This window comes from Delphinapterus leucas, chromosome 20 (assembly GCF_059928025.1).
Source record: "Delphinapterus leucas isolate spDelLeu-1000000601 "Yukka" chromosome 20, BTC_Dleu_Yukka2, whole genome shotgun sequence".
Taxonomy (NCBI): domain Eukaryota; kingdom Metazoa; phylum Chordata; class Mammalia; order Artiodactyla; family Monodontidae; genus Delphinapterus; species Delphinapterus leucas.
In genome coordinates, this window is record NC_143148.1 from 46,318,050 (window position 1) to 46,333,149 (window position 15,100).

Sequence of the window (15,100 nt, forward strand, 5' to 3'; positions counted from 1 at the left end):
AATAGTACTAGCAACAAATTGTTATTAATATATAATGCACCTAGGCTATTTTGTGGCATGTAGCAAGTGCTCAATAAATGTATGAGTAACTATCATGTATCTGAGTGCTTCACCTCTTACTAGTGGCAAGCTAAGTTCTGGAGCTGACTTATTCCAGAAATTTCTGGCAGTATTCCTGAGAAAAGAATTGGAGAAAAGGCCAGCAGTGAGGGCATCTACAGGTCCTTGTGACTGATTGTGCTAGAACAGTATCTGAGTCTACAGGTAGATTTCTGGGTCCCTGAAACACACACAACAGAACACACAGACCATGCTTCAGGACTAGCTCGTGCAATCTGCCCCCAGCCCACCACATGAAGATGGGCACCATTTGCTCTCTATTTCAAGCTCTGCCGCATAGGCCTTCTATCCCCCACCCCATGGCCACCATCTAAGGCTGGGATACGAAGAAGGCGCAAACACCAAAAGGAAAAGCTAGTAGTTTATATAGATAGATATATAGATATATAGATATTGATATATATTGTGTTTACATAGTCCACAAGTTAAATGCAGGTATCCATAAGAAGAGCATTAACAATAAAAATACAATCTGTGTGTAGCCAAGTACAGAGACTTAAAATGGTAAAACAGCAAAAAGGATCTCACAAAAGTACAAATATACAGTACAAATTGATTTATTTAAAACAGTTACAAAAAAGCACAACAAAATAGAGATTATCCTTAGAATTATTAATGCTTTGTTAAAGATCAGGTAGGATTAGAGGGTAAGAAATGGTATCGGGTGGGGGGAGCACCTGACTAGTTCTAAGGCTTTAGATACAATGCAGTTGATTACATATTAATTTAGCCATTACATACTGGGGATAGTAGTTGGGGGATCAGTAATTTATCTACAGGGAACTCCTACACAAATCAGATCCATCCATCAGACCTCCCCAGTGCCATCCTTCTCTACTACTCCTGAGGACCCTAAAGCCACCTGGATGACAACATTTCCATCCTTTCTCCACCCCATTCCCTATCCATATATTCTTCCCTCCCCTAAGGTGCTGTGCAAGCTGAGAGCAGTCTGCTCTCTGCAGCTGGAACATATACTGTTTTGGCTACAGGGATCCTGTGTGTGACTAGGAAGGTTGTAGGGGACAGCCTTATTTTTAATACTTCAAGTTTGCCACGAATCTCTTCCCCGACACAAGCTTCTCCTGAATGCGAGTGTCACGCAGATGAGGGATGAACCCTGCCTTCAGCAACATCAGCAATGCACTGACCACTCACAGCTCACAACTATGTGCATACTCCCTGTCTGGGGAGTGGGTGTAAAACCACTGTGTCATCAGCTTGTTCACACTCGCGCGCTCTCTCTCTCTCTCTCTCTGAAGAACCTCAGTCCCCATGACAGTCATAAAGACAGAAATAAATGCTTGAAAGTTTGACAATAGGTAAAGGCACATGGGCTGCCGCCACACACACTGTAGACAGGAACCCAGTTTGAGGCCATCTTCACTGCTGGGCATTTGCAGCAGAATGGCTTGGGGATCACACAGACTTTGAATTTGCAGTCTACCAGGGGAGGATCTAGGCTTAACAGGAGAATGAATAAAGAAACCTTAGTGTGAAAAGTGCATTTATTACTACTGTTCCTGCTGGGGAGGCTCAGCAGGGTAAACCGCACCACCTCTCCTCCTTCCGCCCCAGGCACTGTGCATAGTCTGCAGGTAAGGAGAGAGTGCAGTCAACTCTAGCATCTCAAAGGCCAGTGTCATCCTAGGCCCAGACCAGGATTCTGGCCCAAAGATGGATCCTAGAGTTGAAAGAGCAACTGACAGCTGCAAGGACCCAGATGCTTATTTTATTATTGCATAATGTGGGAGGACTTCCCTCTCCCAGGGATGCTGGAGGGTGAAGGCTTCCCGGCAAAGGGCTAACAGGTTCCTGGTCAACATCCAACCTAACACAGTTCAGCTCTTCAACTGTAGTGTACACTTTTTCCCATCTGGAAAGTATTGTAGCTTCAGTGTGGTTTAGTAAACTTAGCCCTAGGAGGCCAAGAAGTCTCCCTAAAACTTGGCCTCTGCCCTATTTGCTTTGTTTTTAAGACTGTGACTTAATCTCCCATGGCCAATTCAACCAATCTGGTTATCTTTACTCCAATGGACCCAAGCCCTTGCCCAGTGAACCCACGTCCACCCTTTATCTCCAGTGTGATCACTCAACTCTTCAACATGCCTGCTTGTTGCAGGTTTAAATCATACCACCACCCTGTGCATCTTCTATGGCGCCCAGTGGTAAAAATAAAACTAAACCCCACCTGAGGGTCTATTTCAAACTTCAAACGCTCCCCCAACCCCAGAATCCATTTAACTGGAGCCAGATGAACCTCCCTGGGATGCTGACACAGGCCCTAATCTGGTTCCCCATCATTTAATTTTTAAAACAGGACACAAGATATCATAAAGGAAAGCAGTTAATACAAAGAAAACACCCACTTATAGGACCTGCTTGTCTCTCCCTCAAGAGAGTCAGATATTTGGAGCCAAAGGGCTCCCAACAAGCACTGAAGCCATATCCCTTTGGATTCACCAGCCCACCAGCAGCATTTCATACTATCCCTACTCAAGATGACTTTGTTATAAAGTAACCCTTGCACATGTAAGGATGGACAGGATGCCTGGATTTCACCTATATGGCCAAAGACACAGAAAGACAGAGAGCTATCAAGGGCAGCAAGCAGGACAGTGAATAGACAGCAGCAGTGGCAAAGCAGCACAGACCAACTGGGACCAAGAGTGTAGAAGGGTCAGTCCAGATCTACTGGGGTCCCTTCCCCTTGGGTACGAGTGCTCAGCTCTGACCTCCCAGTCTCCCCTTCCCCCATGCCACTCCCCCTCCTCTGTGTACGCTAATCTTGATAGGAATGATGATCCAAGACTGGGATGTATTACCGTCCTTCACCTGGTTCCCCTACTCCCAAACTGGTATAGGCATTTCTATTTAATGCCAGAGTTAGCCATCTTCCTTTCTACCCCTAAGCTCTGGCACTGTCCTACTAATGACATTGGCCTTCTTTAACTGCCCATTCCCCCAAAAGCTGACAGCTTCCCTCCAAAATGCTGTCTCAAAACTGCTCTTACATCTCTTATAATAACACTTACGAAATCTTTAAAAGGAAGAATGGACACACCATAGGTTACTCTCATTCCTCATGCCTGGAAGAAAAGACTGAAACAGAGGGAAAAGGTAAGGGGAATACCTCAGCTCTGACCAAGATTTAGAGCAGAGCTTCTTCCCCTGGGAGAAGACACCTCTGCAGCGCAACAAAGTCAAGTATTAATATATTACATACGCATGGCACAGTATTATAGGAAGTGCTGGTGCTGCTCCACCAGCAAGAGACAGAAGAGGAACAGCAGCAGAAAGTTCAGGGCCCAACTCGCCAAGGTGCACAAGATTTTCTCTTTCCAGGATTAAGGGGAAGTTACCAGGCTGGGCAGTGAGGGTTTCTTGTATTTAAACTACTTGGCCTGTATCTGGTTAGATATAGGTTTGTTCCCATAAGGAGGAAGCTCGGTTGGTGCCCTTGGTGGATATTTCTTTAGTGTCCACTGTGTGCCTGTCGCTATATTCAGTTGATGAGCCTTCCTAATGAGGAAGGATGTTTCTGAGAAACCCGTGCATGAGAAACTAGGAATGAGTTGCTCACGGAACAGCCAGAAACAAGGCCTTCTCCAAGGGCCGTCCTCTGAGAGGATTCCTCGAGACTCAGCCCCACAGGCCCCCAACTGTGGGAAACAAGCCAGAGAAAGCAGCATTCAGAGAGATAAGGGGACAGAGAAGGGAAAAGACACAAATGTGTACAAGGTTGAGTGTTCACCAGACACGGTTGGTATTTGGTTCTGAGGTGAACTGGAGACTTACATACTTGTGGTCAGGTCAGCAGCTTCCTCTGGACGGGCCTCCAAAAGCTGACTGACCAGGTAACTGCTCTCAAGGAATGAAACAGTGGAGTGTAGGGCTTGCAGCGAACAAGCCAGTCTCAGTCACTTTGTTCCCCCAGGAGAACAACCTTTAGCACCTGAACACTAAGAAGGACTCCATTCTCAGAACTCCCCCTCCCCCTAGGAGGTAGGTAAGATTATTTATCCCCATTTGGCAGCTGGGGAGGAAGTGAAAGAGCGAGAGGTCACAAGACTTGCCTAAAGTCTCTGACAGAGCAGAGATCAGACCTCAGAGGTCTGGGACTCCTGACAACAGGCTAGGCCTTGGCCAGTCCATCTTGAAAGGAAATGCCAGGGTCATACCCCAGGAGAAGCCTCATAAGAGAGCTAAGTGGACAATACCCTGAGTTGTTCAAGAGTCTAAAGACCCCCCAAAAAACAAACAAAAAACCCACCCACCTACCTGAAAGCTGAGGGGGGAAGCCTAATTCTCAACACCCACTGGAATCCCACAGTCCGAGGTGATGCTGAAAGTCGTGAAGAAAAAGTGGGCTTAAGACACAGGAGGCAAATGCAACTAAGATTGAAAATACTCTTTGCAGAGGAATACTCCACCATGAAATGGAATCTAGGAGACTTTTCAGGTATTGAAACATTATCAAGACTATTCTAGGGAATTCCCTGGCAGTCCAGTGGTTAGGACTCTGCGCTTTCACTGCTGAGGGCCCAGGTTCAGTCCCTGGTCGGGGAACTAAGATCCCACATGCCACATGGTGTGGCCAAAATTTAAAAAAAAAAGAGTATCCCAAAACCTTAGAGCTGGCTACAGGAGGAGACAGCCTGGAGAAGCCTGAATGCTGGGAGGAGTGGAGTAAGATGGGAGGGACTCTGTAAAAGCGCAAGGATGGGCACTGCCCAGCCAGCTGTACTGGTCCCAACCCGGGGCATAGTTCCATTTGTTTCTCCACCAACTGGTTCAGCTGCAGAAGACGAGAGGACATGATTCTGAGTTTTTAAAAATAGAGAATAGAACTGAAAGGGAAACCAGAGAGACCCCTACACACCAAGAACTAGAGGTCTTGGTCAGAGTGGACAAAACCAGTTTTGCAGAAGGGGAAAGGCAGTGCAGCTACAAATAGGCCCAGGTCAAGACACCATGCAGACAGGTTAGGTCAGCGGAAGGGTGGGGGCAGTGCAGGCACTTAGGCACAACATAGACAGACAGAGGACCAGGTGTAGGGGCCTAGGGAAAAGGGTCCACTGGTTCTTTCAAAAGTCACCATTACCAACTAGAGATTCAGTACAATTTCAAAGTGGGTCTGGCATGCTGAGTAGGAGGAGCCTTGTTAGGTCAGCTACCTTTCCAGAAGCCCTGCCTACAGCCCGGTCAGTCTGGCCATTGGGTCTTTCTCCCAAAGTCCCGTGACTGGGTCCCCGCCAAGGCAGTACTTCACTCTGAACCCTGGAGCGGCTTCTCTCTCCTAATGCTAGAAGCCTTGTGGGAGGAATGATGGGGAGAGATGGGAAAGGGCTGAAGCAGAGGATCAAGCAGAGTCCCCTGCACACCCAGCCTTAGACATCTGTAACAAAACTACCCTTTAAAGTGCACAGCTCTCAAAAGAAGAGTTCTGGGTGGGAACCCTCTTATTTCCAAGCATGGGGCCTCCTGCCCTCCCATCACAAAAAAGAAAGGAAAAAAAAAAAAAAAACTTCAGATAGCTGAACTGCTACTATAAGCTGTGGATCATCATTTTTGGCTCTTTCTTTGCTCCCTCCCTCTGCACCTGCTCCCAAAGCCTGACTCTCTCCTTGCAGGAGCTAGGGATGAGGAGGAAAGAACAGGGAGGCCCTGATATTTGGAATGTTTCTTATCCTGCGTGCACCCCCTTCCTTCCTTGGCCCGGGCCTGCTGCTCCCCATCACAGCACCCTCTGGGGCTGTTCTGAAAAGATGCCATGGGGTATTGGGCAACAGACCATGCCTTGGGAGGCTGCCTTCACGCCTTCTCTTCCCCACTAACCTCACTGCCAAGAGAGCCATCCCCTGCTCGGCATGTGCAAATCCTCTGCTTGCTCACGGTGAGGCCCAGCTCCGGGGTAGCATCCCAGTCCAGGTCTGGGAGAGGTTCATTTTCCTGCATTGGAACGCCCTTCAATGGACAGCTTTACCTCCTGTGGAATGAAAGAGGGACGGAGCAGCGCAGCCCGTGCCTCCTCCCCTTGCATGCCGTATCTTTGGAAGCTCGGGGCTGGCCAGCAGGCCTGAGCACCAGGCTCTGGCTGCAAGGGCTCTACCATTCGGGAGCCCTCGCCTAACGGCTGGCTTTTCCCATCACTGTCACATTGCTCTCGGGGTCCCAAGACTGTCCTCTCAGGCCTTTCTCGGGGAGGAGCCAGCTGGCCAGGGGGAGCACAGCTGGACTGAGAAACTGAGTGACTGTTCAAGCTCTGTAAACTGATAGAGATGCAGACATCTCCCACCTGTAGCCGATGGCAGGGCAGAGAGAAGAGCTGTGCAGTCCGCCCAGGGCTGCAGGAGGACCAACCCTGGCCATATACAAAGAAGGGGTGCTCGGGGGGCACCTCGATGCTCACTTTGCTCTGCTGCTCACCCACCACGAAATGCAGCATGACAAATCCAGGCCACTGGCTCTCCTGAATGTCCACGACTGTGCTAGAGTCAATCTTCAGCCCCCCGCTCACTTCGGCACTGCGCACAAAATCCTGGGTCTGGAGGTCCTCCACCCGCTTCAGCTCCCCTGTAGCCAGCTGGATGATGGCGCCTTTCATGAAATGGGAGGGCAAGTGGGAAGAGGTAAAGGGGGGTGGCGTTGACTCCTTGTCTGGGAAGGCGGCTCTGGCCTGCATGTCCAAACTTGACGCCACCAGGATCTCCGAGCCCATGGGTAGCAGGCCTGGGTCAGTTCCAGTGGGCACCAGGTTGCCATTGGCTACAACCATTGCTTTGGGTAAAGGTCTATGTTTCAGGGGCTCCTGATGGGATTGAGGGTAGAACCCTCGGGCCTGATTTTTCTCGGCCATCTCTGCTGCGTTCCTGGCTGACCCTCGCCCCTCACCCTGATGGTCGGGGTTATGATGGGACAGGTTGAGGGGGCTGGGCTCACCCTTCCTCTGAGCTGCCACCACACGATAGTCCTGAGAAGCTAAAGCACCAACCACCCGCTGGACCTCGAGGTCGGTGTCTGGGGTCCCTCGGTGTGCTGGCACTGCCACCTCTACCCGCGCAGTCTGAGAACCTGAAAACAACTGTCCATCCACCACACATTCTACCACTGGCACCAGTCCCTGGCCCTCACCCTTGCTGTTGGGGGAGTCGAGGGCTTCGCTTTCCCGTCTCACTAAATTTCGCTCTCGTTGTCTCTGTCCATTGGCAGCGGCTGCTTCCAGAGCAGACTGGCCCTCCTGAGGGGTAAGAACTGGGCTGGCACCTGCTGGAGGGGTTTCATGCATGGTGTACCCAGCAGGCAGCCTGGACATCTGATAATAAATGGGCATCCGGCCTGGAGCGAGGTCCAGTGGCTGAGTACTCGAGTGATGTGGCAACTGCCCAGGTGGGGAGGTGGCAGAGGGGGCTTTGTTGAATGAACGGGCCGGGGATGAAGCCTGGGGGGGAGGAGTGGCTCCTTCTGCCAGGAGTGAGGCATATGGCACAAAGTGTGGAAGGTGAGAGGTGGCGAGGTTGGCAGAAGGAGAAAGGAGGGGACTCGGTAGGAAATTAGGTGGCACAGCATAGGGAAGGCTATAAGGAGACCCGATAAACTGCAGAGAGGTGGACGGGAGCTGAGCATAGTGGATTGGGGGATAGTGGATTCCTGGATGTTGAATCAGTGAAGACGCTACATTAAATGTGGGGGGCAAGGGGCTCATGTTCACCACAGATGGGAGGCCAGTTGGGGAGAAGGTGGCAGGTGGCACAGCCACCTTATACAGCATGCCATACTGGTCCACCGTCAGACCAGTGATGGCCTCAGCTCCATCACCCCCCAGGCTGACTCTGGCTCCTGCCTGGCTCTGCCCGGCCACCACCACCCCTCGGGACCATTCAGAGGCATCACTGGAGGGTGTGTGGTTAGTTGAGCAGCTGGTAGTTCTCCCCATATCCTCGCTGGTCACGGGGAGGTCTCGTTTCTTTGGTGGAAGGCATTCCTGACTCCTCTCATGAACAGGTTTCATATTGCTTTGTGGTGTTCCTGGAGCCTGGAAGGGGTCGGCTTGCTCCTTGGGGCATCAGAAGGGGCTTCTTTGTGGCTCCCCTGCACCCCTCTCTGCTGCTGGCTGGGGTGCCCACATCTGCTAGGGAACAAATCAGAGGCAAAGAAAAGTAACCTAGGGGTAAACCAAGTCAAAGGAAAGAGCAGGAACTGTGTCCACGGAGGAAGATGTAACAAAGGGGACTGCTGGAAAAAAAGAGGAATGAGAAAGGAGCAGACAAAGATGCTACCTTCTCGCTCATCCAGCCTAGGACATGAAAGAAACAATCACGGAAACCACAAAGAGGTACAAGGACAAGCATTCAACAATGCATAAATAACCTGTGGGCTCCACAACCCCAGGGAAACCAACAGCTTCATGATTAGCTGTTCCTCTGACGGGGACCTTGACTATTCTAAGCCTTTTCCCTTAAGGGGGATTTGAACACGTGGTCTTTGCTGCTGGCTCCTTTTCCTAACTTTCTCCTTTTGCCACCAAACACTACCGTGCTATCTTCTTTCCTGAACATATGATCTCATCCTTGCTTCCTTTCCCCAGCCTAATTTGGGTTATTATCTCACCTATCCCCATCCCCCCCACCCCAGGCCTGCCTAAACTCTCATCCTCCTTTGCCTCATATCACCACTACCCCAAGGACCCAGGGGTCAGTCAATAGGTCCTGAGGTCTGCACGTCTTGTTTTTTTTTTTAAAACGTTGTTCCCTAAACATGTTATGAAAGTATCTTCTTCACCCCATGAAATACTACATTCAAACTTGGGCCCTATGGGGAGGTGATTGTACTGGTGTTTTCTACAGTTTATTTATTTCTCCTCTCCAAAGGGCAACAAAACTCTTCTGACCTCCCATAGACTTTGTGTTCCCTAGTTTGGCAAGACTTCTTTTCTTCCCATTGACCACCTTCAATTGGCCTTCTTCGTGCATTCCCTTCCTTTTTTCTTTTGCCAATGGCTCCTTTTCCATTGTAGGTCTGCTCTAGGCACCACTTCTTAAAATTCTGGTTCTATTCCTCCAAACATGCCTGTTTATTGCTATCTCAGGTCTATATGATTCATAAGAAAGTTCTCTCTCCCCTTTATCACCTTTCACACATGCTTTTGTCCATTTTCATAAAGTATCTTTCTGGTCTGAACATTTCAACACATACGAAATTTTTCACCTATTTCTTCCTATCAGGCTTCAGTTCTTCGGATCTGAAATGAGATTTCTATGATATTACACTCTGTTCTGTTTTTCCACTGCTGAATTCCAGATGTTTTTCCACAACAAGGTATCCAAAGCGCCTGTATTACCTGAGCTTCCAGTGGTGCTTCTGAGCAGCTGTAATAAGAAGCAGTGTCCTCCCCACTGGCTTGGGAGCCTAGGAGACAGAAATAGGAATAGAGTAAGCAGGAACCTAGCCTCTGATCCTCCCCAGGATCATCAAGAAAGGTAATTCCAAAACCACAAAGACATTAAAGTCCAGGAGTCCCTGCCTCCTACTCTTCTCCAGAGGTAACAACACATTAAATTCTAATTTGTAGGACAACATCTCTGGAAAAAAATTTCCATGTGTCAAACTTCATTGTTTTCCTTAACATCATATTCTTCGTTCTCTACCTGTACCTATTCCCCAAAGGTTAAATTTACTTCCAATCCCAATTTCAGGTAAATGTACAAATAAATGTGGAAGACTCAACATTGTCCCCATGTGAACAAAGGGAAGCAGGAAAAATCAGCCTCACGGATTTCACTTTTATTCAGGGCTGATGAAAACATAGATGTGGAGGTTATTTAAATGAGATAAGAGGCACTAGAGGAAAAAGAACAATTATTTATGTTTCTGGGGCAGAAAAAGAGGTCAAGGGGGAGTCACTCAAAGGGAAGCCTTATTAGCAGATTTCCAGGGTAAAAAAACAGGCTCCTCTGTGTGTGTGTGTATGTGTGTGTAAAATTTTCTAAGTGACAACTTTGTACCACGTGCTGAATCAGGTGTGACAGTAACTGAAAACATTCCCTTTGTCCTCATGTAGCCTACCAGTGGGAAACAAAACTCATGCTAAACTGTCAATATCTCAATCTACACATGCCAGAAACGTTAAGCACTGAAGAACAGAGCCTTAATCTCTAAAAACAGAGAAAGTACTACTGACCAGTACTCAGAGAAACTACTACCCACTGCGCTGTCCAAGTCCTAAAGAACACTCCACGCCTCAAACCAAACTGAAGACACTTCCCTCTTAAGATCAGCAAGGTGCAGATGTACAAAAAGAAAAAAGTGACAAGATAGGAAAACAAGGTGGAAAGACAAATTCTTGGTTCCATAAACACAAATTTACACAGTGGGCACAAGTCTTGCATCCCTTCTTTGCCAGCAGTTCCAGTGACTGAAAAGCAGTTAGATTTCTCTCTCATTCCCAACTGAAAATGGGGTCACAACTTCAATTTCAGAATGATACTTGCTTCTCACAACTAAAGCATTAAAGAAAACCTGCCTTTAGGTCACAGAGGGGTTAGCCAAACACAGGCTAATAAAAGGACTGAAAGAGGCAAAAGGTCTGCAGGAATAACAAAGAGCCAAGCCTGTGCACTAAGTTCCCGCAACGCAAAACACATTTCGGAATCTGAAACTTCGGCCTCTGAAGAGGCTCAATGAGGATTTCTCCAGGGGAAGACGCAGCTTGTGACCCCAACCGAGCTAACGGGAAAGGAGGACCATTCCGGAGAGCTGCCAGCGCTGGCAGCACAGCCCGGAATCAAGAGGGTGAACCCAGCCTCGGACTCGAATTCGCTGAGGGCGAGAGGTGCGCCCGCCAGAAAGACAGGAGCTTAGAAGAGACAGGGGTTATGGCTTCCCTTGATCCCGCAATCCTTGCCCCAAAGGGGGTAGGGCCCGAAATTGGAAACTCTGCATTTAGAGAGTGGGGGGTCGACCTTTCAAGCAGAGGGGTAAGGGCGAGGCCCCGCAGGCGCTGCTTCCTTGTTTGGGGGCCCCTTCCCGCCCCGAGGACTCGGACACCCCGACCCGCCAGGACAGTCGCGGGGGAGCAGGAACCTGAGGCCTCTCTCTGGGCCGGGCCGGTGAGAAGCGATCGGGGGTCTAAGCGCGGCCTCTTTCGCTCCCTCGGTCCGCGGGGCAACGGGCTCTGGGGGGCCACTTCCTCCAGAGCTCCGAGCCCAGGCCTGCTTGGCCCCAGTGAGGCCGACTCGGCGTCCTCCATTCCCGGCGACACTCACCGGCCCATCTCACGGCGCTCCCCGGGCTCCTCCCGCTGGTCCCGGAGCCGCCGCAACGGCGGCCGCCGCCATCCCCGGCCCCGGAGCCGCCCCACACCCAACGCCCCCCCAGACGGGCGCCCGAAGATGGTGTCAAGCGCGTACCGCCCCCGGCGCGGGGAGATTGCGTCACGGCCCCGGGCCGGAGAGCGACGCCCAGGAGTACCCGGGAGAGGACTGTGTAGGCTGTCCGACCGTCGCCCCCAGCGCCCCCCTCTGGTGGGAAAACGAACTCCTCTCCCTGGGGCCGGGTCACGTAAATAGGACTGGGCCCGGCCCCCTCACCCTGACCCCACAAGGACCCTGATATCTGTCTACTCCAGTAAATTCTGGGGGTTCCCAAACACAGCCCTGAGGCGTGGCCATCATTTCCTGGACTTCGGGACCTGACTTTGTGAAGACTTCTTTGGGGGACCTCGGAGAGCTCCGAGGCGACCCCGGCCCAGGAGGGTAATGAGATACCCCTAGAGACCCAGGATGGAGATGGAGCTCTTTAAGAGTTGAGAAATGGCTCTGAGGGGGATGAGAATGGGCCGTGAACCAGGACCTAGGGGAAAGTGAAGCTAGTGTCTTGAAAGTCTGTGAGGAATGAGAGGATGGGGATTAGTACAGTGGGAAGCAGCTTAGTTTAGAGGGAAGAGGGCTTGACTACTTGATGAACTATGAGGTCACCATTCATTGCCAATAAACTAGCTGACTTTATAGTAATATGAACATCTGATTAACTTAAATGAAAAAAGGGAATTCCCTGGTGGTCCAGTGGTTAGGACCCGGCGCTTTCACTACTGGTCCCGGGTTCAATCCCTGACCAGGAAACTAAAATTCCACATCCCTGCAAGCCCCACAGCTCAGCCAAAATAGAAGAAAAAAAAAAAAAAAAACTAAGTGAAAAAAATGAACACCAATTGAATTTATGCTTTGATTACAACTATGTAAAATAGTAGTTCTGCATACAGACAAAAACTGAACTGAGAAAAAAGTAACTTTAACTATTGGAGAGATTGGATTCTGAGCAGATTTTTCCCTTTTCAGTTTCTGCAAACTTTGTTCAATAAATAATCATTGATTTTGAAAGTACTACTGGCTGGGCGCTAGCTATCCAGCCTTTGGAAAATCGTTTTACTACTTTATACTTGGGTTTCCACTTCTGTGAAATGAGGAACTTGAACTGAATGAAGGAATGGGGGTGAAATGTAGATAGGAGAGCTCTCAAAACATTTTAAGTGAAAAAATAAGCACATATATACAGTGTGAGATCACATATTTGTTGTTAAAAGACATGTAATATTACAGTTGCATATATTTATGTATTTGTAGAGAAAAGGAGTGGAAGGATATGTAACAACTAGCTAACATTTGTTATCTCGGGAGAGGAAAGTGGAATTGGGTGGTGGCCAAGAGGAACAAAAGGGACTTACGTTACTGTTTGGATTTTTTAAGGAGACTATTACCTTAGAAATACTAAAATGAGTAAGTTAAAATACAAATAAAGTATATGATCTCTAAGATTCTTTCTAGAGAACCCTTAGACCTCAACTTTGATATTTTCTCACTTGGGTGGGAACAGAGAATTATCAAAATTATTGAACACTACACAGACACACACACCTTGCACCAGTGGGTAAAATATAGTGACACTACTGATTTGTAGCCATCTAAATCAACAGAGAACTTTGCTTTGTGAATATTAATATTATTTATAACAGTTGTCTTCTCAGTTTGTCCAAGAAGGAAGTCCTGTGGTCGCTCAGTGGCCCCATTTTAGTACTAACTGGCAGAATGGTTTCTAGTTCATTGCTTAGCTCACTAAACCGGCATTAAAACTGCCAAGATAGAGACCATCCAGGTGTATTCAAGGATAACCAGTTTCTCCCAGATCAAGATACACCCTCAGAGAGCTGGTTTTCAGGCAAAGTTGAAAGAGCAGACACTGGTAGATGCAAACAAAAAGTTATTTGGCTACCAGACATTAACATAATCACTTGGTGCAAAGGTGTGTCTAATTTTTTTTAAAAAGGATGTTCTGATTGGTGAAGCACTGGTGACTTCCTGGTTTGGTGCTGCAGTCTCAAAAGGGTGGGTCATATCTTCTGTATCCTCTTCTAGAACTCTTTACTCCAAGCCATCTGCATTTCTTTGGTTGTACATATTGATGGTAGGAAGCCCCATAGTGACAGTTTGACAGGAATGTTAGTGACAAGTAAACTAATACAGTTTTAAATTTAAGATACTTAAATAACCCAAAGTTACCTCACTTCTCTAAAAATCTGTATTATTCTCTGGAATGTGGACAATTCCCTATTAAAGTTTTTTAAGTCAACCTAGGGTTTAAAAAACTGTAATTGGCTCAATAAATAGTCATTGAATGAAATTTCACAAAGATATCCCCAAATGGGAGACTTCCCTTGCTAATTCTTTTGCTCTCCTTTCCTCGTTTCTATTCTCATCTATTTTGCCTATTGGCTTTTTTTAGTCTCATCTGAAAATCCTTCATTTCTTTCACAGCTTTTTTTTCTTAAATTTCCACAGAATTTTAAGAACTGATGCAGTGAAAAGAGATTTTTTAAAGGTATTTGGGACATTTGGGGACTGAAAAATTAAACTTTAGTCTGCTTTGTCCACCTCTTCCATTTCCCTGGATTCCTATTAAATTTCTTTGATGTGTGTAGGTTGAATTTGTATGATGAGAGAGCTTGAGCTACCCTGCTGGACAGAAAATAACAAGGACAAAACCCTGCCATGCTAGTTACTCTGCCTAAAAGCAAGCAGGAGTTTCAAACCAGCTCTATGTTTGCTTAGTTCCTAGTTGGCGATTTTTCTAGACATGTAGTACAGGCAGGGTAAGCTCAGACAACTATCCCAACTTTTTTTGACATTAAGGGATCAAACCAGAGAGAAGTGCTGTTAACTTGGGAAACCATGTGTGTCATAAGAGGAGTAGGTGGCTTTTTTCATACTGTCATGTCTTCCTGCTTGTATGCTTTAGCATGCCAAGGTGTCATTTTAGGAAAGGAACTTTTGTCTTTATATTATTATTATTTTTAATTTTATTATTATTTATTTATTTTTGTCTGCGTTGGGTCTTTGCTGCTGCGCGCGGGCTTTCTCTAGTTGCAGTGAGCGGGGGCTACTCTTCATTGCGGTGCGCGGGCTTCTCATTGTGGTGGCTTCTCTTGTTGCAGAGCACGGGCTCTAGGTGCCAGGGCTTCAGGAGTTGTGGCGCACGGGTTTAGTTGCTCCGCAGCATGTGGGATCTTCCCGGACCAGGGCTCGAACCCATGTCCCCTGCACTGGCAGGTGGATTCTTAACCACTGTGCCACCAGGGAAGCCCCTGGAACTTTTATCTTTAGATCCAATGGCAGAAACAACAACTAATCTCAAGCATACATTAAAATTATAGAAATCCTTAGCAGATTTAGCTTTCCCTAGAAACGTGTTGGTTCCTGGTATTAAACTATTTTTCAAAAGTTTTCTAGCTGGCCAAATATAGGAATGTGCAATTTTCAAGCTTCTGTTTTATCTACTTCTCTGTGTTCTCATTTGCATATGCTTTTAACGTTATGCAACCTCTCCAGATTCCAATGGGGATTTCCCTTTCAAATTCATAAATATTTTATTTAGAAGGAGGTTTTATAACTTCTCCGCAAGTGACTATTATGTTCGTTGGGGAGGGGAA

General features: G+C 47.8%; 1 protein-coding gene across 5 annotated transcripts in view; it reads right to left on the minus strand.

Moving 5' to 3' along the window:
- The window catches only part of ATXN1L (ataxin 1 like), a 26,529-nt gene extending 15,021 nt beyond the window's left edge, over positions 1 to 11,508 (minus strand). Inside the window, exons 1-4 of one of the 5 annotated variants that reach the window (XM_089903282.1) lie at positions 11,385 to 11,508; positions 9,461 to 9,528; positions 9,328 to 9,361; positions 1 to 8,248 (exon numbers count right to left, since the gene is read on the minus strand). The exon at positions 1 to 8,248 is cut by the window's left edge and continues 15,021 nt beyond it. In XM_089903282.1, coding sequence (XP_089759408.1) covers positions 6,065 to 8,131 — 2,067 coding nt within the window. In that variant the 5' untranslated portion in view covers positions 8,132 to 8,248; positions 9,328 to 9,361; positions 9,461 to 9,528; positions 11,385 to 11,508 and the 3' untranslated portion in view covers positions 1 to 6,064. Of the gene's footprint in view, positions 8,252 to 9,250; positions 9,362 to 9,460; positions 9,529 to 11,384 lie in introns of those variants that run through there. The other 4 variants (XM_022583284.2, XM_022583285.2, XM_089903283.1 and 1 more) reach the window with 4 other exon arrangements.
- Positions 11,509 to 15,100: the final 3,592 nt, after the last annotated feature.